This window comes from Gobio gobio (assembly GCF_949357685.1).
Source record: "Gobio gobio genome assembly, chromosome: 2".
Taxonomy (NCBI): domain Eukaryota; kingdom Metazoa; phylum Chordata; class Actinopteri; order Cypriniformes; family Gobionidae; genus Gobio; species Gobio gobio.
In genome coordinates, this window is record NC_137098.1 from 4,518,850 (window position 1) to 4,544,021 (window position 25,172).

Genomic DNA, 25,172 nt, shown 5'->3' on the forward strand with positions numbered 1-25,172 from the left:
GCGTTGATTTGTATGCATCCAGTCCTGCATTGAGTAATGTTTCACATGATCAGATTTCACACAGCCTCCCGTCCTGCAGTGCAATACTGGGACTAATACAAAATGACCCCTGAAAAACAGATGCAAGTATTTGGGTGGGAGGGAGCAGTCGACTGCTGGCAAGCTCTTTAGGCAATATATGACCGTAAGATGAAGTCACAAACATTGCGACTGGAGTCGACTCCCACTCATCGGGCAGCACAGTCAATGCTTTATGTGAAGAAGTACCAGCTGGTGCCACGGTCTCATAGTCCTCCATACTTATTTGTGTGCATCATAAACTAGGAAATGGACATGCAGTTTAAGCGTAAATCCACGACTACCATCTTCGGCTGTGTGTTTGCATTATTCCTTCCCAAAATCTGCTTTGCTGAGAAAAGTGAGTAACTCTTGTTTTCGGATTTTATTTGCTATTGTGTGGGTATGACATGCATCAGTATTTCGAGTGATGGAAGGGATTTCAGCTCGGCCAGTGGCAATAGAAAGACGCCATGTCTGTTCATTGTTATTGGACGATCGGAATGTAGAGGTTCAAAATATGTCTAATGTTCAAAATACTTTCATATACAAATGGTGTCATCACTGCAAATAAACTGGCCTTTAAAATGGGTCACACTTTATATTATGTGTCTTTACCTGCTGCATACACAGTTACTTACCAATAAGGTCTAAGATGTACCTGTAGTTACAATGTAATGTACTTATGAATTATTTCGTAGTTACTGGGATAGTTCACCCAAAAAAGAAAATTAGCCCATGATTTACTCGCCATCAAGTCATCCTAGGTGTGTATGACATTCTTCTTTCAGACGAACACAATCAGAGTTATATTAATAAATATCCTGGCTCTTCCGAGCTTTATAATGGCAGTGAATGGGGGGGTTGAGATTTTGAAGCCCAAAAAAGTGCATCCCTCCATCATAAAAGAAATCCATACGGCTCCAGGGGGTTAATAAAGGCCTTCTGAAGTGAAGCCATGCGTTTTGTAAGAAAAATTACATCAATATTTAAAACTTTACTCAAATAACTAGGGTGTTGAAATCTGGTTGCTAGGGTACTGAGGGTGGTTGCTAGGGTGTTCATATGCGGTTGCTAGGGTACTCATAGATAGATAGATAGATAGATAGATAGATAGATAGATAGATAGATAGATAGATAGATAGATAGATAGAGACAGACAGACAGACAGACAGACAGACAGACAGACAGACAGACAGACAGACAGACAGACAGACAGACAGACAGACAGACAGATAGATAGATAGATAGATAGATAGATAGATAGAGACAGACAGACAGACAGACAGACAGACAGACAGACAGACAGACAGACAGAGACAGACAGACAGACAGACAGACAGACAGACAGACAGACAGACAGATAGAGACAGACAGACAGACAGACAGACAGACAGACAGACAGACAGACAGACAGACAGATAGATAGATAGATAGATAGATAGATAGATAGATAGATAGATAGATAGATAGATAGATAGATAGATAGATAGATAGATAGATAGATAGATGATAGATAGAGACAGACAGACAGACAGACAGACAGACAGACAGACAGACAGACAGACAGACAGACAGACAGACAGACAGACAGACAGACAGACAGACAGACAGATAGATAGATAGATAGATAGATAGATAGATAGATAGATAGATAGATAGATAGATAGATAGATAGATAGATAGATAGATAGATAGATAGATAGATAGATAGATAGATAGAGACAGACATACAGACAGACAGACAGACAGACAGACAGACAGACAGACAGACAGATAGAGACAGACAGAGACAGACAGACAGACAGACAGACAGACAGACAGATAGATAGAGAGAGAGACAGACAGACAGACAGACAGACAGACAGACAGACAGACAGACAGACAGACAGACAGACAGACAGACAGACAGACAGACAGATAGATAGATAGATAGATAGATAGATAGATAGATAGATAGATAGATAGATAGATAGATAGATAGATAGATAGATAGATAGATAGATAGATAGATAGATAGATAGATAGATAGATAGCCCATATTTCCAGCAGTGAAGTTCTCTTTAAAGACAATTAATATAAAGTGGGGCCAAATGATAATATGTGTTTTCTCTCTGTAGTTTGTGCGGCCCCACCAGAGCCTGTGACGATTAAAGAGAACAACACTGATGACACAGTTGTTGTCCATATTAACACAACAACAAAGGATGTAACACTGAACCTCACAGAGAATCCTGGGAACGCATTCTATCTGAGAGGGTCAGAGCTGGTGGCAAAGAAAGGACTGGACTTTGAAGTATGTTTATTTCATGACTTTCCATTGTCTTGTGTGCAATTTGAGGAACAAGACTATGATGACCCTGCTGGAAAATCTAAAACCTGCTTCAATCTGATTTTCTTCCTCAGTAACTATTTTGGTCTTTTTTTTCCAGTACAGATATCTAAATATTCTTAAATCAAGATGCATTTGCTTGAGAAGTAAAATGACTTAAGATATTAAGTCTTGTTTTCAGATAAAAATGATCATTCTGCCATTGACGTCAAGACAAGAGATGTCACATGTTTAAATGGTTTCTCGCTGGTCATTCATGGTCACTATCTGATCCAGTCTGGTAATGGATAATGTTTAATCGTATAATTGGCCAAATTACCAGCCAGTTCACCTAGTTTAAACCTGCTGGTGGACCGAACTGGACTGACAACAAACCAGCTGCCATCTTCCAAATACCAGTTTGACCATCTTGAGCTAATTTGACTTTAGTTAAACATGATGAAAATTCACATTGAAAGATCTCAGAAGTTTGATCCTAACTTCAGTTGATATTAACCTGTTTTCCAGACACTTTCAGGTCCTGAAGAGCTGACTGTCCAGGTCAGATGTAATAAAACTGGCTACAGAAGTGTAAGTTACTCAAAAGTACAATTACAAGTAAATTAATTCTAATCTATGCAGATCAATGTAAGAGACTATTTGACCTATAAGTGAAAATAGCAGTATTTTCTTTGTATTAAGTGGTAATATTTGCACCTCAGTGTATTGTAGAATAAAACAGTATGCAATAATAATAACATATTAAGTGTGTAAATGATTATATTTATTAAAATCATTTAATTGATGCCGCCTTATTGGGACAAAACCCTCCCTACACCTACTATCCCTACCTGATAAACACTTATTTCTACTTTTAAATACCTGTTAGGTACTCTATTTCCACTTTTCAAATATTTTCCTCATTTTTATTTAAACTAATTGCCTTTCTGATCGGATATGCGATGGGAAAAAAAGAGTTAAAAAAACTAAAAAGTCAAAAGTGACACTGATCCTGTTATTATCAGACAGGTTTCTTTTTTAATTTTGTCAGACAATTGGTGGGCGGAGTTAGTGTAAATAGCCTTTGCCAACAAGGTGGGCTATTTGCAGCTACTGTCAATAGACACTGTGAAACAGGCAAGTTCTCAAAAAATTAATTGCATTAGATAAAATGTGAAACCATGTGTCATTTATTTGAAAGAAAGATAGCACAAGCGCACAAATATATATATATATATATATATATATATATATATATATTTAAGGTTTCAAATATTTAAAAACTGTTGAAAATTAAGACAAAAATGATTTCTTTACTTTGTTGTCAAACATTAGTGGAACATCTGTAACCGGCCCCGTGGCGAGCAGGATTCGAACAGGCGTGGGAGTCAGGCGCCCTAACAAGAACGCTAAAGATCGCAGCTGCTAGCATCTGTCACTAGCACGCCTCTTGAGATCAGGGGAGTGAGGTTTACACACACAGCTCTTACTAAACCTCACTCCCATCTGGGTCACGGCACCAAATATAACCCGTCCTACTCAACCCGCTCTGAGCAAGACTCTAATCGCCATCTCCGTCATGGGAGGTGCGCATGCCAAGAAGTCAAGTCAACTTTATTTATATAGCGCTTTTAACAATGTAGATTGTTTCAAAGCAGCTTTACAGTGTTAAACAGGAAAATAATGCAGCATAATTTTATTCAGCTGTATAGCCATTCTGGAAAAAACGCTGATGTCATCAGTTCATTTCAATTATCATACAGTGACAGTGTGGGCTTTGGATCAATAATTAGATCAGTAATTTAGTTTAAATGGTTAATTTAGTTTAATAATTAGATTTATTTCGATGTTTAGTTGAAAAATTTAGTGTCCCCGACTGAGCGAGTACGCTCAAGATGCTAAAGACCGCAGCCGCTAGCATCTGTCACTAGCACACCTCTTGAGACCAGGGGAGTGAGGTTTACACGCACAGCTCTTTACACTCACCCCCTAAACCTCACTCCCATCCGGGTCACGGCACCAAATGTAACCGGTCTCACCTGACCCACTCAGAGCGGGATTCGAACTGGCATCTCGGGTGTGGGAGGCGGGTGTGATAACAAGGGCTCTCAAGACCGCAAGCTGCTAGCATCTGTCACTAGCATGCCTCTTGAGGCCAGGGGAGTGAGGTTTACACGCACAGCTCTTACTGGCCTACATTACACTCGCCCCCTAAACCTCACTCCCATCCAGGTCACTCGGAGCGGGATTCGAACTGGCATCTCGGACGTGGGAGGCATGTGTGATAACAAGGACGCTCAAGACCGCAAGCCGCTAGTGTCAGTAGCTAGCTTGCCTCTTGAGGTCAGGAGAGTGAGGTTTACACGCACAGCTCTTACTGGCCTACATTACACTCGCCCCCTTAAACCTCACTCCCATCCAGGTCACTCAGAGCGGGTTTCAAACTGGTATCTCGGGCGTGGGAGGCGGGCACGATAACAAGGGCGCTCAAGACTGCAAGCCGCTAGTGTCAGTAGCTAGCTTGCCTCTTGAGGTCAGGGGAGTGAGGTTTACACGCACAGCCATCTGGGTCACGGCACCAAATGTAACCGGTCTTACCTGAACCGCTCAGAGCGAGATTCGAACTGGCATCTCGGGTGTGGGAGGCGGGCGCGATAACAAGGACGCATAAGACCACAGCCGCTAGCGTCAGTCGCTCGAAATCGGAGTCTCTGGTATGATATGCAAGTGTGCTAACAAGGACGCTAAAGGCATTTTGGAACCAGGGGAGTGAGGTTAGCACGCACAGCTCACCCCCCTAAACCTCACTCCCATCCGGGACACGGCACCAAATGTAACCGGTCCAAATTGAACCGCCATCTCTGGTTTGGGAGAGGACTCTAACAAGGACGCTAAAGACCACAGCCGCTCACGTTTGTCGCTAGAGCTCCTCTTGAGGCCAGGGGAGTGAGGTTTTACTCACACAGCTCTTAATATCTGGTTACACATGTTGATAGTTAATGTGATGAACTACACCTGTGGTGAGTGAACTTGAGGATAACTGACTTAATTCACAAAAAAATCCATTGGAACCAGCTGATTAAAAGTCATTTCTAAAGGTAAAATATAAGTAATTAGTAATGCTCAGAAAAGCCCTGGCCTTTATCATTTTTTGGCAGATTTTATGTTATCTAATGCAATGACATCCATGCATTGTTGGTGTCCCAATCCTTTTGGGGGTCCCTGTTAGTCTATTTTGCAGATTGCTATAGTAGTTTTTCTCTATCTTTTTTCTTTTTAAAAAAAGATCTAGCCAGCTGTTACATCTGTAGTTTTGACCTTTCATATTCATATATATTTTATCTACAGATCACTCTGATTGTGATTGTTCGAGTTGAGAATATCAATGACAACCCTCCAACATTTGAACAGAGCGAGTATACACTTGACGTAAATGAGGTGAGAGCATTTTATTCATCTAAATAATTATTGTCATCATTAACATCATAAGTCAGACAGCGAACAGTTTCTAGACCAACTGTCAATGTAAGGATGTTGTCCTTCTAGTCCATAAATGTTACATTGTGTGTGCATTGCACAGCTTACACCAGTTAATACCAGCATTGCCCGGATTGAAGCGATCGATGATGATTCTGAGGTTCTGTATTATTCTATGGAACCAACTCTGGTAAGTAACCAATTCCTTTTATCTTATGAGATGATTAAAACTATTTCAAGAGTAGTTCACCTAAAATAGGCCAGACATCATTCACTCATACTCATGTAATTTCAAACCCACAAGTTTCTTTCTTCTATAGACCACAACAGAAGTTCAGCAGAATGTCCAAGCTGCTCATGCTTATCATATAGTGAAAGAACCAAGGGCTGTCCAGCTCCAAAAAGACAAAACAGAACTGCAAAAGCATCATAAACGTGACTGGTGTGCTATTACAAGTCTTTTGAAGTCATATGATGGCTTTGTGTGAAGATAAAAATGAAACTTAAAGGGTTAGCTCACACCAAAATGAAAATTATGTCGTTTCCAAGACTTTCATTCATTTGTAACACAAATGAAAATACTTTTTAAAGAAATCTGAGAGATTTCTGTCCCTCCATTGAAAGTTAATTCACCCAGAACTGAGCTTGGGTATATGCTTTAAATTGTTCATAATGTAGAGAACGTAATCAATGCAAACCTTTAAAAGTGTCATAGTTTTGGTTTAATGGAGGGATCAAAAGTTTCAAAGTCTTATGGATTAAGAAGGCATGAGAGTGAGTAACTGATGGCAGAATTTTCATGTTTGGTTAAACTATACCTTTAAGTCATTATTTGCTGAAAATCAAACATGGTCCTTCAAGAGGCATTATGTCAGGTCTGAGGTCATGATGGAAAGTTCCATTGGCTCTCATATGGCTGGTGACCAATTCCAACAGTTATGTTTAAGAATGTGCTCGCTTGAATGAGAATTTAGAGCTATTGTTTTGGTTCAATATCAGTATGAGTAAAGCTGGGTTCACGCTGTATGATTTTGGCCGTCTGAGACAAATTTTCAGAATCCTAAAAGATTCCTCTGATCCTAGGCTAAAATCTGAAGTCTTTTATTACTAGTTTTACATGTTCGGCAACAGGCAACTAATGACCATTGCGATCAAATTTGACCTCTGATGAAATTCTGGCATTGTTTTGAGGCGCAGTCCTATAGTGTGACTTCTCCTACGACGACTGTCAAATCAAAAACCAATAGGAGAGCAGATTCCAGATGCCCAACTTCCTTCAGTGGATCACCGCAGACCGAGAGACCCAACTTATGCCCGCAACAGAGCCAGCAGCCTTGTCCGTCACGGAGAAAGAGTCTGAGGTCCCGGCTGACCAGGTGTGTTAGCCGGTAATTACATCCATGCCAGTGGGAGTATTAGTGCAGCTGGAAGAAGAGTGTCTGATAGAAGAGTGTCTGATAGACTGGGGAGATGGAGATAACACTTCCCACCATGATCCATACCCATGAAACGCTTCTGCCTCTAGAGGTCCCATCCATCACAGAGTCTTCTTCATTGTCACTAGTCCTGTCCTGCACAAATGTTTGTTCATCGTTGTTGGTCTTGTACAGCTCTTCCAGTCACAAGCTCTGCCTTGGCGTGGGGATTCCCTGACTCTGCTTCCTGCCCTTAGCTCCACTTCGGCTCCGCCTTGGCTCCTCTCCCCCACAGCTCCACCTGGGACCATCGTCCTTCTGGCTCCACCAGGATTCATCGTCCCACTGGCTTCACCTTGGTCAGTCATCACTCTACCATCGCCAGAGACTTCCAGACCTTCGGCTACACCTCATTCCTCCACTCCTACGGCTTTGTTGGGCTCCTCTTTCCCTCCGGCTCTGCCTCTCCCTCACACTGACGTTGCATCAGTCCTCCGGCACCCTGGCTCCACCACGGCTGCTCGTTACCCCGTCTTCGCCTTGGTTTCCTGATCCATTGATGTCACCTGGTTTCATGGTCCATCAAATTCTGCCTGGGCTTCCACATCTCCCAGCGTCACTGCTGTTGGCTGGGCTTAAGTTTCCACCTTGGCTCCTTCCTCCATCAGTTCCGCCGTAGGTCTTCTTCCTCCTGGCTGTCTCCTGGGTCGCTTTAGGCTCTCGCCGGCCATTCGTTCCTCCATGGGACCATCCACTGTCTGCTCCTCCATGGGACCTTCCACCGTCCGCTCCTCCATGGGTCCTTTCACAGTTAACTTCTCCATGGGTTCTCCCACCGTCAACGCCTCCATGGATTCTTCCTCTGTCAGCTCCTCCATGGGTCCTCCCACCATCATGTCCTCCATGGGTCCTCCCATCATCAACGCTTCCATGGGTTCTTCCACTGTCAACGCCTCCATGACTCCACCTTGGTTTCTTCTGCCGGCAATCCTGCCTGGTTCCTGCTTTGTGCTTCTGCGTTTGTGCACGCTGCTGCGTTGTGTTTGCGTCCTTTGATCTGTTTTGATTTATGTAATAACCTACTCTGTTATTTTGAACTACTATCTGCATCTTCTTTGGACATTAAACGTTACACTGAGAAGCAACAATCATAAGGGACTATTATAAATCGTACAGTGTACACCCAGCTTTAAGGACCTAGTTCTCATATTTTCTTGAACTATTCCTTTAATATAAACGTTTCTTTACAGAACAGATACTTCAGACTTGAGACCATGTATACGCCAAACATCCTTGTGAACAGGGTTTTAGATTACGATGTCATCCAACAGGTGAAACTGATCTTGTATGCGCAGGTACGTGAAATGGTATTGTTAAATTTGAATTTGAAAACGATAAAAGTTCTCTCCTGATCTCATGTTTAAGTCTTTATTCTAACAGGATACTCCACTGGCATCACAAAATACTCCAATGCCATCACCACCGGGCGAACGCTCCTTCACAGCTACAACAACCATCACCGTCAATATTAAAGACATTGACAACCGTCCTCCGTGGTTTCAACCATGTACAAGAGTAACCACTGGAATTGCCAAAATCTGCCTGAGCCTGGGCTACAGGGGCAGGGTGAACTTAACAGAGAAGCAGGTACATTATCATTCATATTATGGGCATTGTTAATAAATGTAAAGCTGTATTTCAACACATACAACATGAATATTTCCAGGATGGAGCCTTGCAATTGCAGCCAGGTCCAGTGTATGCCAGAGATGGAGATAAAAGCAGAAATGAGGAGATAAGCTATAAAATTGTTCGAGGTATTAAAGCATTTTTCATAACATAGCTGTTGCCCCTCAATGAACACCACAAGCTATAACTTCTGTAATTGCCTAGGAAATGAAGACAACATATTTCAGATTGATGAGAACTCTGGCAACATATCCATGCTGAAACCAGCAGATATAGCCGGCCCAATCTCCCTCTTAGTTTTGGTGAGTTTCTTGTACATATTATAAAGACTCAGAAAAGTCTAGTCTTCTTTATCTTCTTTATCTGTCCTTCGTAGGCTTCGCAGGTATTAAACAGAGATCAGTTTGCCACCACTTCAGTCACCATCGATGTAATGAAAAAGAGCAGAAATCCTCCGAGGTTTGAGAAGGAACGATACGAGGGGTATGTTTACAGTAGTTCAGGGCCTGAAAACATGGTGCTACGGGACAGGACGTCCAACAGACCCTTCAGAGTCAGAGCAAGGGATGAAGATTTCGCAAGTGTAAGTTTTAAGTTTAAAATTATGGTCACCCATAAACATAAAACACATTTAATAAGAGCTGGCCAGTTTCTCCCTTTATTTTTCAGGGAATCAATCCTGACATAAGATATGAAGTGCAATACAGCAGCTATGTCAACATCACAACAGATGGGTTTATACTTTTGAAGAAAGCAGTTCGGACTGATTCCTTCGCTTTGCAGGCAAGTAAATATGCATCTATTTTTAGGATATTTTAACCACATCATAGTTGATTGCAATTGAAATCAGTCTACTTTTACAGCTCTAAATGTGTCCCAATGTAACCCCTCCTGTTCGAACCGGTTTACTCACACAGCAACTACTATCTGGCCTTCATTACACTCAACCCCCTAAACCTCACTCCCATCCGGGTCACGGCACCAATGTAACCCCACCTCCTGTTCGAACCGCCCGTGCGGTTCCAAGCGGGACTCGAACCCAGGTCCACCAGCATGAGATTCGGACGCTCTAACAAAGAGGCTGGACTGGTCTGGAGATATGAAAAATGGTTGCTCATAACTTCTGAACGGTTTGCCCAAAAATCATTAAAGTGGTCTTGTTAGATTCGGGGCGGCATGCTGAGTCAAATGATATACATTTTGTCAGTCGGCCATTTTGAATTTTGTGGTAAAATCATATTAGTGTATTGTTACGAACCTCGGTATGGGTCATCGGCACAATGCCCTTAAGGAGCCTGACAAGTTTTCGAGTCAGCACCACCTAGTGGTCAAAATAAATATTCACATGCTTATAACTTTGGATTTGGTTGACTTATTCTCACAGAGAATAAGAATCCTTGTATTCCTGAATCCTTGCCGAGTCCAACGAGTCCAAACATGCTAGGTTTCGGCTAATGATTTGTTCAACTTTATTTTATTTTATATAACACTTTATTTTAAGGTGACATATTTGCACACTACTACATGTGCTCTAGCAACTGACGCTAGACAGCAACCACTAGCTGGCCTCCATTATACTCACTCCCCTAAACCTCACTCCCATCCGGGTCATGGCACCAATGTAACCCCTTATGTTCAAACCACCCGCTCCAAGCGGGACTCGAACCCGGGGTCTGTCGGCATGAGAGTCGGACACTCTAACAAGTAGGCTAAAGGCTGCAACCCCTTGCATCTGTCGCTAGAGCGTCTCTTGAGATCAGAGGAGTGAGGTTTACTCGCACAGCAAATACTTCAACTGGTTTCAGCAAGTAATTTGTCAACCCTCACTGAAAACACAGTATTTACCAAAGCTTTTACCACTTATCATTTTATCATGTCATGTCTGGCCCTACTTTATATAGGCATCTTTAACTAACTACTATACTGAAAAAAGTTTGGTGAAAGATTTACTTTGAAACAAGTTTCACTCAGAAATTGCGAGTAAAAAACAACAACAAAGAAAACATTGAATTAAGTGTGAAATTAGCGCATTAGTGTTTTCTTGTAAAACAAACTTCAGTAATGTTTGTTTTATTTACAACTTAGAAAAATCTTTATGAAAATAAAATAAAATGATGTCTATGTTGTATTACAAAACACTTGTGTATACTTACATAAAAATACAATTAAATAAAATAATAAAATAAAATAAAAAAAATGTAATACATTTAAATATAGTAAGTACACGTAGTAGCATGCAACTATGTCCTCTTAAAGTTTGATAAATTACCTAAAATAAAATTTAAAAAAAATGTTGTATTGCAAAACAATTGTTGCTATTGAGGTCATAATCTTTTATACAGTGTATGAACTTACCTAAAAAATATAAACTAAAATTTAAATAAAATAAAATCAGGTTAGAATTTATTTTAAGGTGACTTAGTTACATTGTACTTACTCAAATAAGTACTGAGTAAAATTAATTAACTACATGTACTTACTAGTATAAAATGTATAAATAAAATAAAATAATGTTGTATCGCAAAATACTTGCTGCTATTGAGGTCATGATTTAGTGTATGTACTTATGTAAAAATATAAATTTAAATTAAATAAAATCCGGTTAGACTTTATTTTAAGGTGACTTACTCAAGTACTGAGTAATATTAAGTAACTACATGTACTTAATATAGAGTTAGGGTTTGGTTTAGGGTTAGTTACTTGTAATAATGCATAATTTACTGTTATTACTATAGTAAGTACATGTAGCATGCAACTACGTCACCTTAAAGTAAAAGTGTAAAATAAAATAAAATAATAAAATTATGTTGTATCGCAAAACACTTGCTGCTATTGAGGTCATAATATTTTTTCCTTAATTATGACTTTTTACTAAAATATTTTTGACTTATGTAGTTGCATAAAAATAAAATAAAACAATAAAATAAAAAAATTTGATTAGAAGTAATATTTTGTATTGCTTTTGAGGTCATAATATTTTTACACTGTTTGTACTTGCATAAAAATAAAATTATTAATAAAATAAAAAATAATAATGTCTATGTTGTATTGCATGGTTATGTACATAGTTTGTACATTGTTAAAGACTTCTGGTCACTTTTCGCTGCAAACTTCTGTGAGTGTAAAAGTTTAAATCTTTCACATATAAGTCCAGAGGTGGACAGTAACTAAGTACATTTACTTGAGTACTGTACTTAAGTACACTTTTTGAGTATCTGTACTTTCCTTGAGTAGTATTTTTTTCTGGAAACTTATGACTTTAACTTCACTACATTTGAAAGACAAATATCATACTTTTTACTCCACTACATTTCTATCAAGGCCCTCGAAGTAGAAAGTCGTAGCCGCTTTGAAAGACTTGATTTGTTTTGTTCTTTAAAATGTGATTAGTTTTTTTTTTTTTTTTTTGCAGACAGCCTATCAGTAATCACTCTTGTAGGATCACATGATTTCGAAGTATTTTTTGTACACTAATCAATTGATGGCAAAATAGACGGCGGCAGTTCCCAGATGCAGTGCACGCAACCATAGTCATACACTGTAAAAAATGTATAATCTTCCCAACTCAAAATTTTCTAGTGACTGGTCACATCTAAAATTTTCAATTGGCCCAAGTGAAATTCTGTGAATTGAATTTTATCCATTGTGGCAACAGTCTGTTAACATGGGCTCAATTAGAAATAATATGTTGAGCCAATGGAAAAATGTAATTTACCAACACTGTAAAAAATGTCAGACCTCTCCAATTAAACATTTTCTAGTGACCGATCACATCTAAATTTTTCAATTTGGCCAACTAAAAAATTTAGATGTGATCAGTCACTAGAACATTTTTAATTAGGAGAAATGTTGGTGGTCCAATGTGGTTGGTCCAATTAAATATTTTAAATTGTAGTAACAATTGTTTATTTCTTACTGTCCCAAAACACAAAAATGACTAAAAACATAAATATATTAAGCAAAATATAGAAACAGACAACAGGGTTGAGATTTTATCACATTACTTTATTAACAAGTAAATTCCAACACAGGATATTTGGGTGAAAATACCTTATTTTCAATAAGGAAAAACTCTGAATATTCAAGAAGTCTTCTGCATAACAGGATGTCTTGTTGTGGTGAAGAAAACGCGGCACTGCATAGGCTAAAAACCTGCAAATAAAAATAAAAACTAACATTAATGACAAGGCTCCCCTGCATCACATCTGGCAAGAGACAGAACAGAAGTTTCTTCATTATATAATGAGGATGAGACGAATGAATGGACATAAGAAAATCACGAGCTTGACGTGTTTGATAATAAAAGGCAATAACTCAAGCCCTGAAAGAGGCCGACGCCAAACGCACCGTGTTCAACATTCGCATGCCGCACATATCACACAAATGACTTAATTTCCTTATTACCTATTGTTTTAGACATATAAGACATGAGGAAAATAGAACTATTGGCTACAGGCTACCATTAGATAATTATGTGGTAAACGAGAACACACTCATGAAAACAATGAATGCATGAACTCGTGATTCTACAAAATGTATTTTAAACTTCATACCCGGTCATAAAGCAAAGCTCTGGAGAATAATCTCAGTGCTAAATACTCACCAACGTCTTTGTGAGATGAATATCTCTCTATTCTCTTGGGAATGTTTGTTTCGGTCTTCAGCACCTGCTGGTTCCGCGTCTCCGCATTTGAAATCTCCACACAAATGGTTTTTTTCAAGCGCATTTTGCGTATACCGTTTTTCGGACGGAGGACTTGTTCAGCCAACATGGATTTTTCACTTCGACTTCATAGATTGACTGAGCACAATTAAATATGTTCGGTGAATATACAATTTTAATTTTGAGTGAAGACCTTAAGCTATGATTAGTACAATGCATCTTTTTGCATGGCGATAATTATTTGGAAGTCATTTATTGGGCCAATATGTAATGATCAATTTACACAATTTTTCCCCCCAATTTTTTTTTACAGTGTACTTAAAAGTTAAAATTCAGAAGAGCAGACGTGGATAAGTCTGAAAAAGTGCGACGACACGAAAGTGCACACAGAAAGCTGCCTCCCAGATGCCAGACCACTGAATTTTTGTCTATTGAATCTACTAAAGTTGTATTATAGTTAATTAAAACTAGACTAAAACTATTCAGATGCCTAAAATGTTATAGTCAAAAGACTATGACTAAAACTAAATCACAATTTGCTGTCAAAATCAACACTGGTATGAAATATGGTTGGTCAAATGATTTTTATAGATTTACCCGCCAAGTTGCCATAGCCTTGTGGATACAGCGCTAACGCATAGGTAACGTTCGACAATGATGTTAGTTAGCATGCAAAAACGTGGTTGGGCTAATAATGTTAACTAAAGTCCTTTCAGAAATGTTTGTTACATAATCCTGTCAAATAAACACAATGTAGAAACCTTTCTTTTCTAGTATGATTTTGACTTTGATAAGAACTTTTAAGCAAGTATTTAAATGAGTTCAAGGTATGCTAGCATGTCAGATGGAGCATGACTGGCTTAAACCACCATGATGGAACAGCGTGCATTCATACAACAATGTAACAATAATAAAATAATGCGTTTACTTTTACTTTTGATACTTAAGTACTTTTAAAAGCAAGTACTTCTGTACTTTTACTTAAGTAAAAATCTATCTTGACAACTTTCACTTGTAATGGAGTAATATTTGACCAGTAGTACTTTTACTCAAGTAATGGAGTTGTGTACTTTGTCCACCTCTGATAAGTCAGAATTTGAGAATAGTTTCTTTTATCATCAGCTTCGGGCGGTGGATGTGTCCACTGGGGAGTCTGGGACAGCTGCTCTCTCTGTGACTGTAATCCCACGTAAGTTTTCCTAGTAAATGTAAATGATACACTTTAACCTGGAAGTTATAATATTTGTCCTGAATGTTTCTCTTTGCAAACCCACCATGTCAGCCACGGGGGTCCAGTCGCCGGACGAGAGCTACCGCGCAGGAGACATGGCTTTGCTGGGCTTTGTAATGGCCGCTGTACTGGTGCTCTGCCTCATTGTGATCGGCTATCTGATATCCCGTGTTAAGAAGGGGAATCCTGACGCGTTCAAGTTGTCTGAGGTCAGCATCTTCTCGTCAAAGCTCAGTGAGTCCAGCTCTGAGTGTCCACTTTGTAAAAGAACTGAGGCTTAACCCGTAATTGTGTAGTACAGCGAGTAATGAAATTGTGAGATTAACCCTCTGCCCTCATTCAGTGTTTAGGGTCATGCTTGAAGTTTACTCAGCCCCCTAACAGGCCAAGACCGAGAGATAGCATGCAGTTCACCAATGATGGTTTCTTGAATGAAGGAGACACAGGGAGATCCAGATCCAGGCGAGCCGAACTGAGAGAAAGGAGACTGGATGTGGTTCAAGCAGCGAGGGTGCGAGTGATTCCCCGCGAGAGAACGAGGCACTGCAGCTCCTGTGGACTCCAGACCAATTCCAACCATTCACACCACAGTCCAGCCATCCAGACCAAAGGGAAGGCCAACAAGTATAGAGTCAAGTCCATTCTGGCTAAAGAGAGGAGGAAGGACGACGGACACAAGAGCGTTTGGTTCAAGGAGAGCGAGGATTCTTCGGATATCGAGGTGGAGATCATCCCTGACACTATAGGGCTTAAGCCTGAAGAGGACGTGGAGAGAGTGGAAGGGGAGTTTGCTTCCCCTCCACCGGAAGTCAGTGAAATGGAGCTGGGGGACTTGACAATGTTGAACATACAGGACTTGAGTAGCAGGGAAACTTCTGACGGACTGAACACAGACAGAAGAGATCCGTGAGAAACCAGCGGAAGAGCTCTTTGCTCGTCAGAGACTGAATTCAGTTTTTCAGTTCGGCTGCAATAATATGTCTTCGTAAAAATAAAACCCGGTTCAGTTGAGATGCGATTAATAGCAACCCGGACAGCAACATAGTGATGGCCCAGATCCGGCCCACATCTGGTACTAAGTTAGGGGTTAGTTAATTAGCAATTATGCATACTTTACTGTTATTACCATAGTAAGTACATGTAGTAGCGTGCAAATATGTCACCTTTAAATAAAGTGTTACTGAAATAAAATAAAGTTTAACAAATCATTAGGCGAAACCTAGCATGTTTGGTATCGTTGGACTTGGCAAGAATTCAGGAATCTAAGGATGTGACTCCTGTGAGAATACACTCTAAAAAATGCTGGTGTAAAAAACTTGCTTATAACTTCTGAACGGTTCCATTTGATATCTATTTTGTGCGTCGGACATTTTGAATTTTGTAGCAAAATTGTATTAGTGTATTGTTACGAAACTCAATATAGGTCATCGGCACGATGCCCTGAAGGAGCCTGACAAGTTTCTAGTCAGTGCCACCTAGTGGTAAAAACAAATATTGACATGCCTATAACTTTGGATTTGGTATACTTACACTCTAAAAATGCTGGGTTAAAAACAACCCATGTTGGGTTGAAAATGGACAAACCCGGCAATTGGTTGTTTTAAGCAAACATTTAACCCAACCGCTGGGTTAAAACAACCCAATTGCTGGGTTTGTCCAATTTCAACCCAACTTCAACCCAGCATTTTTAGAGTGTAAGTCAACCAAATCCAAAGTTATAGGCATGTCAATATTTGTTTTTACCACTAGGTGGCACTGACTAGAAACTTGTCAGGCTCCTTCAGGGCATCGTGCCGATGACCTATATTGAGTTTCGCAACAATACACTTATACGATTTTACTACAAAATTCAAAATGGCCGACAGACAAAATGTATATCATTTGACTCAGCATGCCGCCCCGAATCTAACAAGACCACTTTAATGATTTTTGGACAAACCGTTCAGAAGTTATAAGCAACCCTTTTTCATATCTCCAAACGCAGCATGTAGCCTCAAGCCACCTTTATGATGATCTGTACCAAGTTTGGTCAGAATACGATAAAGCGTTGCGGAGATACAGCCTTATGTCTATTTCATTTGCACGTTATTCAAAAACACTTTGATGAATTTACTCTTTGTTGTCATTGTCTGAAGGCGATCTGGTTCAAGTTTCGCATAAACCTTCTAGGAGGAGTTTGAAAAAGTTTTTTTTTTTGGCGGGAAATTGACGTCATAGGGTTCATAGCCACGTAATCAGAGGGAAAAAGCCCTTGCGATTCAAAAGTGATTAGTGCAACATAAGTGCAACTTTGGACAGGTGGTGGCGCTAGAGGGATTGATTTAGAGACTCCAAATTTGTTATGGTGACAGTTCAGACTGTCCTCTATCAGTGTGCCAAATTTCATAACTTTCTCACAAGCGGTTCTATGGGAAGAAGAAGAAGCGGAAGAAGAAGAAGTAAAATGAATATAGCTGCAAGCAGCATTTATCAGGCCAAGCACAACAGAAGAAAACAAGGAAGCCAGACCAAATGCAAAAATGAGTAAAGACAGTTGGAGACAATATTAAGCAAAAAGGTTTAAAACCCATAAATACATTTATGTTGTTGTATAGAGTTGTATAGAGCCAATTCCATGGTTTAATCATTTATAGCGCCACCAAGTGGAATCCACGTGTACCAGATGTGGGCTGGAACTGGGCCAAACTGTTGCTGTCTGGGAAAATACTGACACATTTAGTGACCAATATATGTGGATGATGAAGCATTTTTTCCATTGTGTGATTTATGCGTGCTAAACTAAAATGCAAACATAATGTGTCTATAATTTAAGAAAACAATACTTATTGAATTTAATGTTGGCCTGCTGCTCTATTTAACGTCAGCTGTTTCTATGAATAATACACTGTGGAATAGTGTTTTGTATTATGTAAATTATTATGTGGGGGAAAAAAAGCTAAATAAAGCAAATTTGAACCATTCGAAAAAGTATCCAAACTTGTTGTGAACTAGTAACATATTTAACAAGGCTATATTTACAGCCTTTGTCTGCGGTGTAATTTCTGTATTGTTACACAAGGATTTGTTGCATCATTATGATGACGTCTTTTTTTGGAGGTTTTGTCCCTTTAAATGTGGTAAATACAAACATTGCTCTTCACCAGCACTGTAAAAAGTTATATGATCAATAAGGTATGACAAAATGTTTTTACATTGCTTTAACTCATCAAAATAAGTTAAACAATTTTAACTTTATTTATAAATTATACAAGAGAACTTAAGTCAGTTCAATGGATTTTAAGTTGAAACGACTTAAAACATCCAAGTGGATTGTACTTAAAAATTTAAGACAGCACTTTTTTTACAGTGATTGATGGGGAAAGTTACTTTTAAAAGTAATGAGTTACTCCCTAAAAAAGTAACTAATTAATTTTTATAGAAAGTTATATTACTTTTTCTCACCTGGTCTGGGCTTACTTGTTTGTTTGTTTGTTTGTTTGTTTGTTTGTTTGTTTGTTTACAAAAGTAAAGGCCATTTCACAGCAAAAGTGAAATAATTAATAATAATTAATAATAATTATTAATGAATAATGAAATGAATAAGCCTCAGGCTGAAGTAAGAGCATACTCACGCCAGTACAGTAGAGGGCGCCGCTCAAACAAACCTTTCAGCTGTGCTGCCATTCTGGATCACAAGAGATGAGAGATCAGCAAGAAAAAAAAAGGAAAAAAAAAAGAATAACAACTGTGATGTTTATCGAAAGTCATTTTTGCTTGATCATTGAATAAAGTGAGATTAAATACATAAAGTACATGTGTGTCATATTGAATTATTGCAGGTTTGCGTAATATTCTGAGTTTGCATTTTACTGTTTATAATCATTCGAGGAATGTGTTTTTGTGCAAGTGAGTAAATGCTCACATTTAGTCTAGAATTACAATAACCATCATGTTCACACAGCTTCACCTCTCAACACGGAGACAGGAGAATTGTCAGTCAATAAATGGCAAAAACAAAGTAACTTACTTTTTTGTCAAAGTAACTTTTTTGAAAAAGTAACTCAGATATTTTGTTGAAATGATAATGCATGGCCCCATATTGCAAGGATCTGTACACAATTCCTGGAAGCTGAAAACATCCCAGTTCTTGCATGGCCAGCATACTCACCGGACAGGTCACCCATTGAGCATGTTTGGGATGCTCTGGGTCGGTGTATAAGACAGCGTGTTCCAGTTCCTGCCAATATCCAGCAACTTCGCACAGCCATTAAAGAGGAGTGGACCAACATTCCACAGGCCACAGTCAACAACCTGATCAACTCCATGCGAAGGAGATGTGTTGCATTGCATGAGGCAAATGGTGGTCGCATTAGATAGGCTATTTACTTTGGGGGGTTTTTTGCCCCCGGGACCCCCCAATACAGTAAAACTGCACATTTTAGAGTGGCCTTTTATTGTGGCCAGCCTAAGGCACACCTGTGCAATAATCATGCTGTCTAATCAGCATCTTGATATGCAACACCTGTGAGGTGGATGGATTATCTCGGCAAAGGAGAAGTGCTCACTAACACAGATTTAGACAGATTTGTGAACAATATTTGAGTGTTTTGTGCTCATCTGATTACATAACTTGAGTTACTTGTAATGCATTACCCCCAACACTAGTTACTTTACTAGTTACTTGATAAAAGTAATCTGATTACATAACTCTTGTTACTTGTAATGCGTTACCCCCAACACAAGTTACTTTACTAGTTACTTGAAAAAAGTAATCTGATTACATAACTCGAGTTACTTGTAATGTGTTACCCCCATCACTAGTTACTTTACTAGTTACTTGAAAAAAGTAACCTGATTACATAACTCTTGTTACTTGTAATGCGTTACCCCCAACACAAGTTACTTTACTAGTTACTTGAAAAAAGTAATCTGATGACATAACTCGAGTTACTTGTAATGCGTTACCCCCATCACTAGTTACTTTACTAGTTACTTGAAAAAAGTAACCTGATTACATAACTCAAGTTACTTGTAATGCTTTACCCCCACCACTATTTACTTTACTAGTTACTTGAAAAAAGTAATCTGATTACACAACTCAAGTTACTTGTAATGCGTTACCCTCAACACTAGTTACTTTACTAGTTACTAGAAAAAAGTAATCTGATGACATAACTCGAGTTACTTGTAATGTGTTACCCCCACCACTAGTTACTTTACTAGTTACTTGAAAAAAGTAATCTGATGACATAACTCGAGTTACTTGTAATGCGTTACCCCCACCACTAGTTACTTTACTAGTTACTTGAAAAAAGTAACCTGATTACATAACTCGAGTTACTTGTAATGTGGTACCCCACCACCAGTTACTTTACTAGCTACTTGAAAAAAGTAACCTGATTACATAACTCGAGTTACTTGTAATGTGTTACCCCCAACACTAGTTACTTTACTAGTTACTTGAAAAAAGTAACCTGATTACATAACTCAAGTTACTTGTAATGCGTTACCCTCAACACTAGTTACTTTACTAGTTACTTGAAAAAAGTAACCTGATTACATAACTCAAGTTACTTGTAATGCGTTACCCTCAACACTAGTTACTTTACTAGTTACTTGAAAAAAGTAATCTGATGACATAACTCGAGTTACTTGTAATGCGTGACCCCCACCACTAGTTACTTTACTAGTTACTTGAAAAAAGTAATCTGATTACATAACTCGAGTTACTTGTAATGCGTTACCCCCACCACTAGTTACTTTACTAGTTGCTTGAAAAAAGTAATCTGATTACATAACTCGAGTTACTTGTAATGCGTTACCCCGACCACTTGTTACTTTACTAGTTGCTTGAAAAAAGTAATCTGATTACATAACTCGAGTTACTTGTAATGCGTTACCACCACTAGTTACTTTACTAGTTACTTGAAAAAAGTAATCTGATTACATAACTCGAGTTACTTGTAATGTGTTACCCCCAACTAGGGATGCACCGAATCCAGATTTCTGAGGTTCGGCCGAATACCGAATCCACTGGTTAAGATTCTGCCGAATCCGAATACCGAATCCTACTCCCATCCTCAGTCCATTTTGACAGTAAACACATTAATGAAGTAAACAACGTCCACAGCAGTTGCTCATATTGCAAAATATGCTATGGGGTATTAAAATACAGCAGTGGTACAAGCAAATGAAAGGCGCTGGCCACTCCAGCGAGGTGTTCTCTCTGTATTCCCGGGGCATCAGTGCCATTTGAAGCCTTGTTTAAGGCTTTGCGTTGTGTGGTTTTGGTCAAGTTTATTAAAGTAAACATTGTCACGCATGTCCTTCTCGCCAAATGTTTCCTGACGGTTTATAGAACAATTACCCCGAGTCGTCCTCTGTCGTTTCAAAGAACAGCACAACAGAGAGCGCCGAAGGCGTGCGCGCAGTCAGCAGATCTCGCGCTGCGGAGACAAACGAAAGTAAAAACAAGGCTTGAGAGGATGTTTTCTGTCAACAGGCTGCGCTCCAGACTAACCCACCTCACTTAGACATGTTACTTTAAAAAAAAAAAAAAAAAACATACAAGGTGGGGGTGGAGGTAGGCCTGCTATTTTTATTTGACAAAAAAACTATTCCGGTTCTTCAAAGCTTCAAACGGATTCAGTGCATTTTCGTTTTCTCATCTTTATTTGGTAAGTATTTAAGTGAAAAATATTTATTGTAGGCCTATTTATTTTATTATTTTTATTTATATTTTATCTGATCTGTATGCTGCTGTTTGCACAGTAAAATAAACATCAATCATATTTTTATTTAATGCCAATTCAATATTATAATCTTATCAGTTAACGGTTAATAATCGGATAATGAGCAGCGGTTGTCGGTTGGGAAAATTAACCGAAAAGAGCATCCCTACAGCATTGTATTTTTAATTTAATTTAATTTTAATTACACTGTAAAAAAAAAAAAAATCAGGTCTCCATTTGAAAATGTTCTAGTTAGCGATCACATCTAAATTTTTCAGTTGGCCAAATTGAATTTCTGTGAATTGATGCAATTTAATTCAATTAAATTCAATTCATTCAATATGGCCAACTGAAAATTTTAGATGTGATCGCTCACTAGACGTTTATACGCAATTGTTTTAACAGCGGCTATTGTTTAGGGTCCTTGCCACAACGAGACAAATTCACATTGCAAATTGAACATGTAGCTCGACTTGAATCGCCTTCTTTTGACTGAAAGTACTGCCAAACAACACTTTTTCTGTTCACAAGTTCCATTTTCACTTTCTTACAGCCGACTGCATTCGAACGGTCCATCTAGTAAACATGTTCCCATAATCAATGGCGGCGTCATTATGTTCGACCAGCGGAGGCGCGTAGTGCAAGCCTAGGGTTCGGCTCGGTGGAAAAAAATTCTAAGGTTTCGGCAGAAACCGAATCCTGTCAAAAAGCTCAATATTCTGCCGAATCTGAACCCGAATCCTGGATTCGGTGCATCCCTACCCCCAACACTAGTTACTTTACTTGAAAAAAGTAATCTGATTACATAACTCGTGTTACTTGTAATGCGGTACCCCCAACACTAGTTACTTTACTAGTTACTTGAAAAAAGTAATCTGATTACATAACTCGAGTTACTTGTAATGCGGTACCCCCCCCACTAGTTACTTTACTAGCTACTTGAAAAAAGTAATCTGTTTACATTAATCAAGTTACTTGTAATGTGTTATCCCCCAACACTAGTTACTTTACTAGTTACTTGAAAAAAGTAATCTGATTACATTACTCACGCTTATGTAATGCATTACCCCCAACACTTCACTGAAAGATGAGACAGAGAAATATTAGAAATGTCAGAATAAGATTCCAACCCTGACCAAGAAAAAGCATGTGCAGTTATGTACGTAAGTATGCTTTTGTGTTCTAACAAATGTTTTGCGTTCCCCCGAGAAACTTTAAAAAACGTCCTCCTATCTCTACATCTCCAATCTTTTTCCATCACCATGTCCCTTTAGGGGCTCTATAACGTGCAATGAATGTGTATACAGGACAAGAATACAACAGTTGCCTCATGGACATCTATTGTAAGTGCATTTCTTACATTTTGGAACAACCTTCAATACGCAGTTCATTCAAACACAAAATAATGACCCAAACTAATACATGAAACCAACCACTTGAGGGCCCCATTGGCATGAGTCCTGAACATATTGTGCCAACACTTCTCTGGAAATACTGCCGGCTGGGCTTTTCTAGTGTGATGTGCGATGTCTTCTCAGTGTGCTCACTGTGTGTTGCCTGGCTTTTTAAAAGCTGTTAAAACAGTCAAAACACTTGTGGTTATGCATGCCTATTTACCAAAGTGTTTGTTAAATGCTAAACATTTACATTTATTAATTTAGTAGACGCTTTTATCCAAAGCCACTTACAAATGAGGAATAAAACACACTTTACCCTAAGAGGCAATTACATGAGAAATGCTAATTCAGACAGACCATGTCAGTTCTAGTGCAAACATAGAAAATATGCTAAATTTAGTCAATTATTTACTCGGCTTGGAAGTTCATTTAACCAGCCAGAAACAATGAACAATGGGACATGAAAGTTACCCTGGGAATCAGCCAGGGTATAGTCGGAGATATCCGTACGAACAAGTTTATCCCTCCTAGAGAAAACACAAAGTGTGATCATTAAATCCAGTCAAACTGAGAATTACTTTTAATAATGTGACAATGATAATACTCTTAACGTCATTGCTGAATGGACTCTTATGTAGACTGAAAAACACATGACGAGCTCTTGTTTTTATTATTTATGATCGGGTTGGTCACCTTTTGTTAATTTAAAGTACAGTGCAGACTTATTGGGATATCCAATCTGCATATATGATCCTTTAACCTCAAAATCCAAGATATGCCCCCGTTTCAGGTTTATCAACAAGACTTTAATGTGCAAAGTTTTCTGTCATTGTTAGTTGAGCCACTGACACAGCTTACCCCAAAGCATCTCTTTATTCCACAGCTGTCATTTTATGAGAAAAGCTTAAGCATTTATCTTTAGCCCAGAGATTTGAATGGTTTTATACATTACTTGCGATCTACAAATTTTACTACAGATTTTTAGCATAAATAATATGCGACACATCTTACCCACTGGCACATCTTACCCCACTCTCTGTCTCCTGATGTAAAGACGGGTGTTAGTGACAAATATTGTGATACATAATCTTTTGTGTTCCACAGAAGAAAGAAAGAAGTTTGGAACGATGTAAATGATGACAGAATTTTCAGAATTATATTGAAATATATATATTTTACAGTTCATATGAATAAATTATTAAAACTCATGTACAGTACATCTAAGCACAGATTCAGACCTCAAAATATCTTTTCATTCCAGTGTATTTTTTTATTTTATTTACGCATACTTTGTGAATTTACTATTACACGAAAAACGACGAAGATCAAAACATGAAAATAAATTAAATATTATAGCAGCGAAAACAGTTTAGATGCAAGACGTGCATATTTTGCTTTCTTAGCACTTGGTTTTTCCATTCCAGTGCACTACTTTTCCATTGTTTTTCTACGTTAACGTGCTATAAACATGGGCGTCAGAACCATTGCATGTGGGCGGGACAAGACCCGCACTTTTTACGATCAATGACATTGGACCCAATGTCCGTTCACCTACCCGTAACCGATACACACTTATTATTAAACACCTTAGATGCTTTATTTCCACTTTTCGAATATTTTCTTCATTTTTATTGAAAATAAATGCCTTTCCGATCTGATATGTGATGGGAAAAGGGAGTAGAGCGAGTTCGGTAAAAGGCGGATTCGAACCTCGGGTCGATTTGCGTCAAAACTTGATGCCATGCGTCTTACCCCTACACTATTGCCGCTTTAAATGATAAGGTGATTTCCGTAATCTTGTCTTATCCAACCAGATGTTTAGCAAACAGGGCAGTATATTTGTCCTTAATGTAAATGGCATCTACTCCAGTAAAACTTGACGTGTATAACTGTTGCTCTCGTGTATTTTGCAGCATTTTAAAAAAGTGGCGCTCAAGTAAAAATCTGTTAAACTTTTCCACTTTAACAAAACAAAAAAACGTGAGATGCAGGTCAGTGGAACTCAGAGGAAGTCTAGATGCGTTTTTAAAAAGTTAAACTTTTAGAGCATCACGTGCGTAAGGGGCCGTTCACATAGTCGTTTTTTCCAATCCGCTACTTTTCCATTGTTTTTCTGTTAACGCACTAGACTGACATATAAAACCGTTGCACTCGCGTCTCGTGTCGTTTGCAATATCTTGCGCATGCAGGGCTTGACATTAACTTTTTTGCTCACCAGCCAC

The 25,172-nt window shown here is 38.7% G+C and overlaps 1 protein-coding gene across 1 annotated transcript; it reads left to right on the forward strand.

Moving 5' to 3' along the window:
• Window positions 1–238: 238 nt before the first annotated feature.
• cdhr5a (cadherin-related family member 5a) lies at window positions 239–15,753 on the forward strand (the record flags this gene model as incomplete). The annotated part of the gene is made up of 14 exons (XM_079838633.1): window positions 239–418; window positions 2,178–2,353; window positions 2,897–2,959; window positions 5,717–5,806; window positions 5,949–6,035; window positions 8,511–8,615; window positions 8,701–8,907; window positions 8,987–9,077; window positions 9,154–9,251; window positions 9,326–9,532; window positions 9,619–9,732; window positions 14,735–14,801; window positions 14,895–15,077; window positions 15,194–15,753. Exons 1-14 carry the CDS (start codon window positions 328–330, stop codon window positions 15,751–15,753), a joined length of 2,139 nt encoding a protein of 712 aa, XP_079694759.1. The 5' UTR covers window positions 239–327.
• Window positions 15,754–25,172: the final 9,419 nt, after the last annotated feature.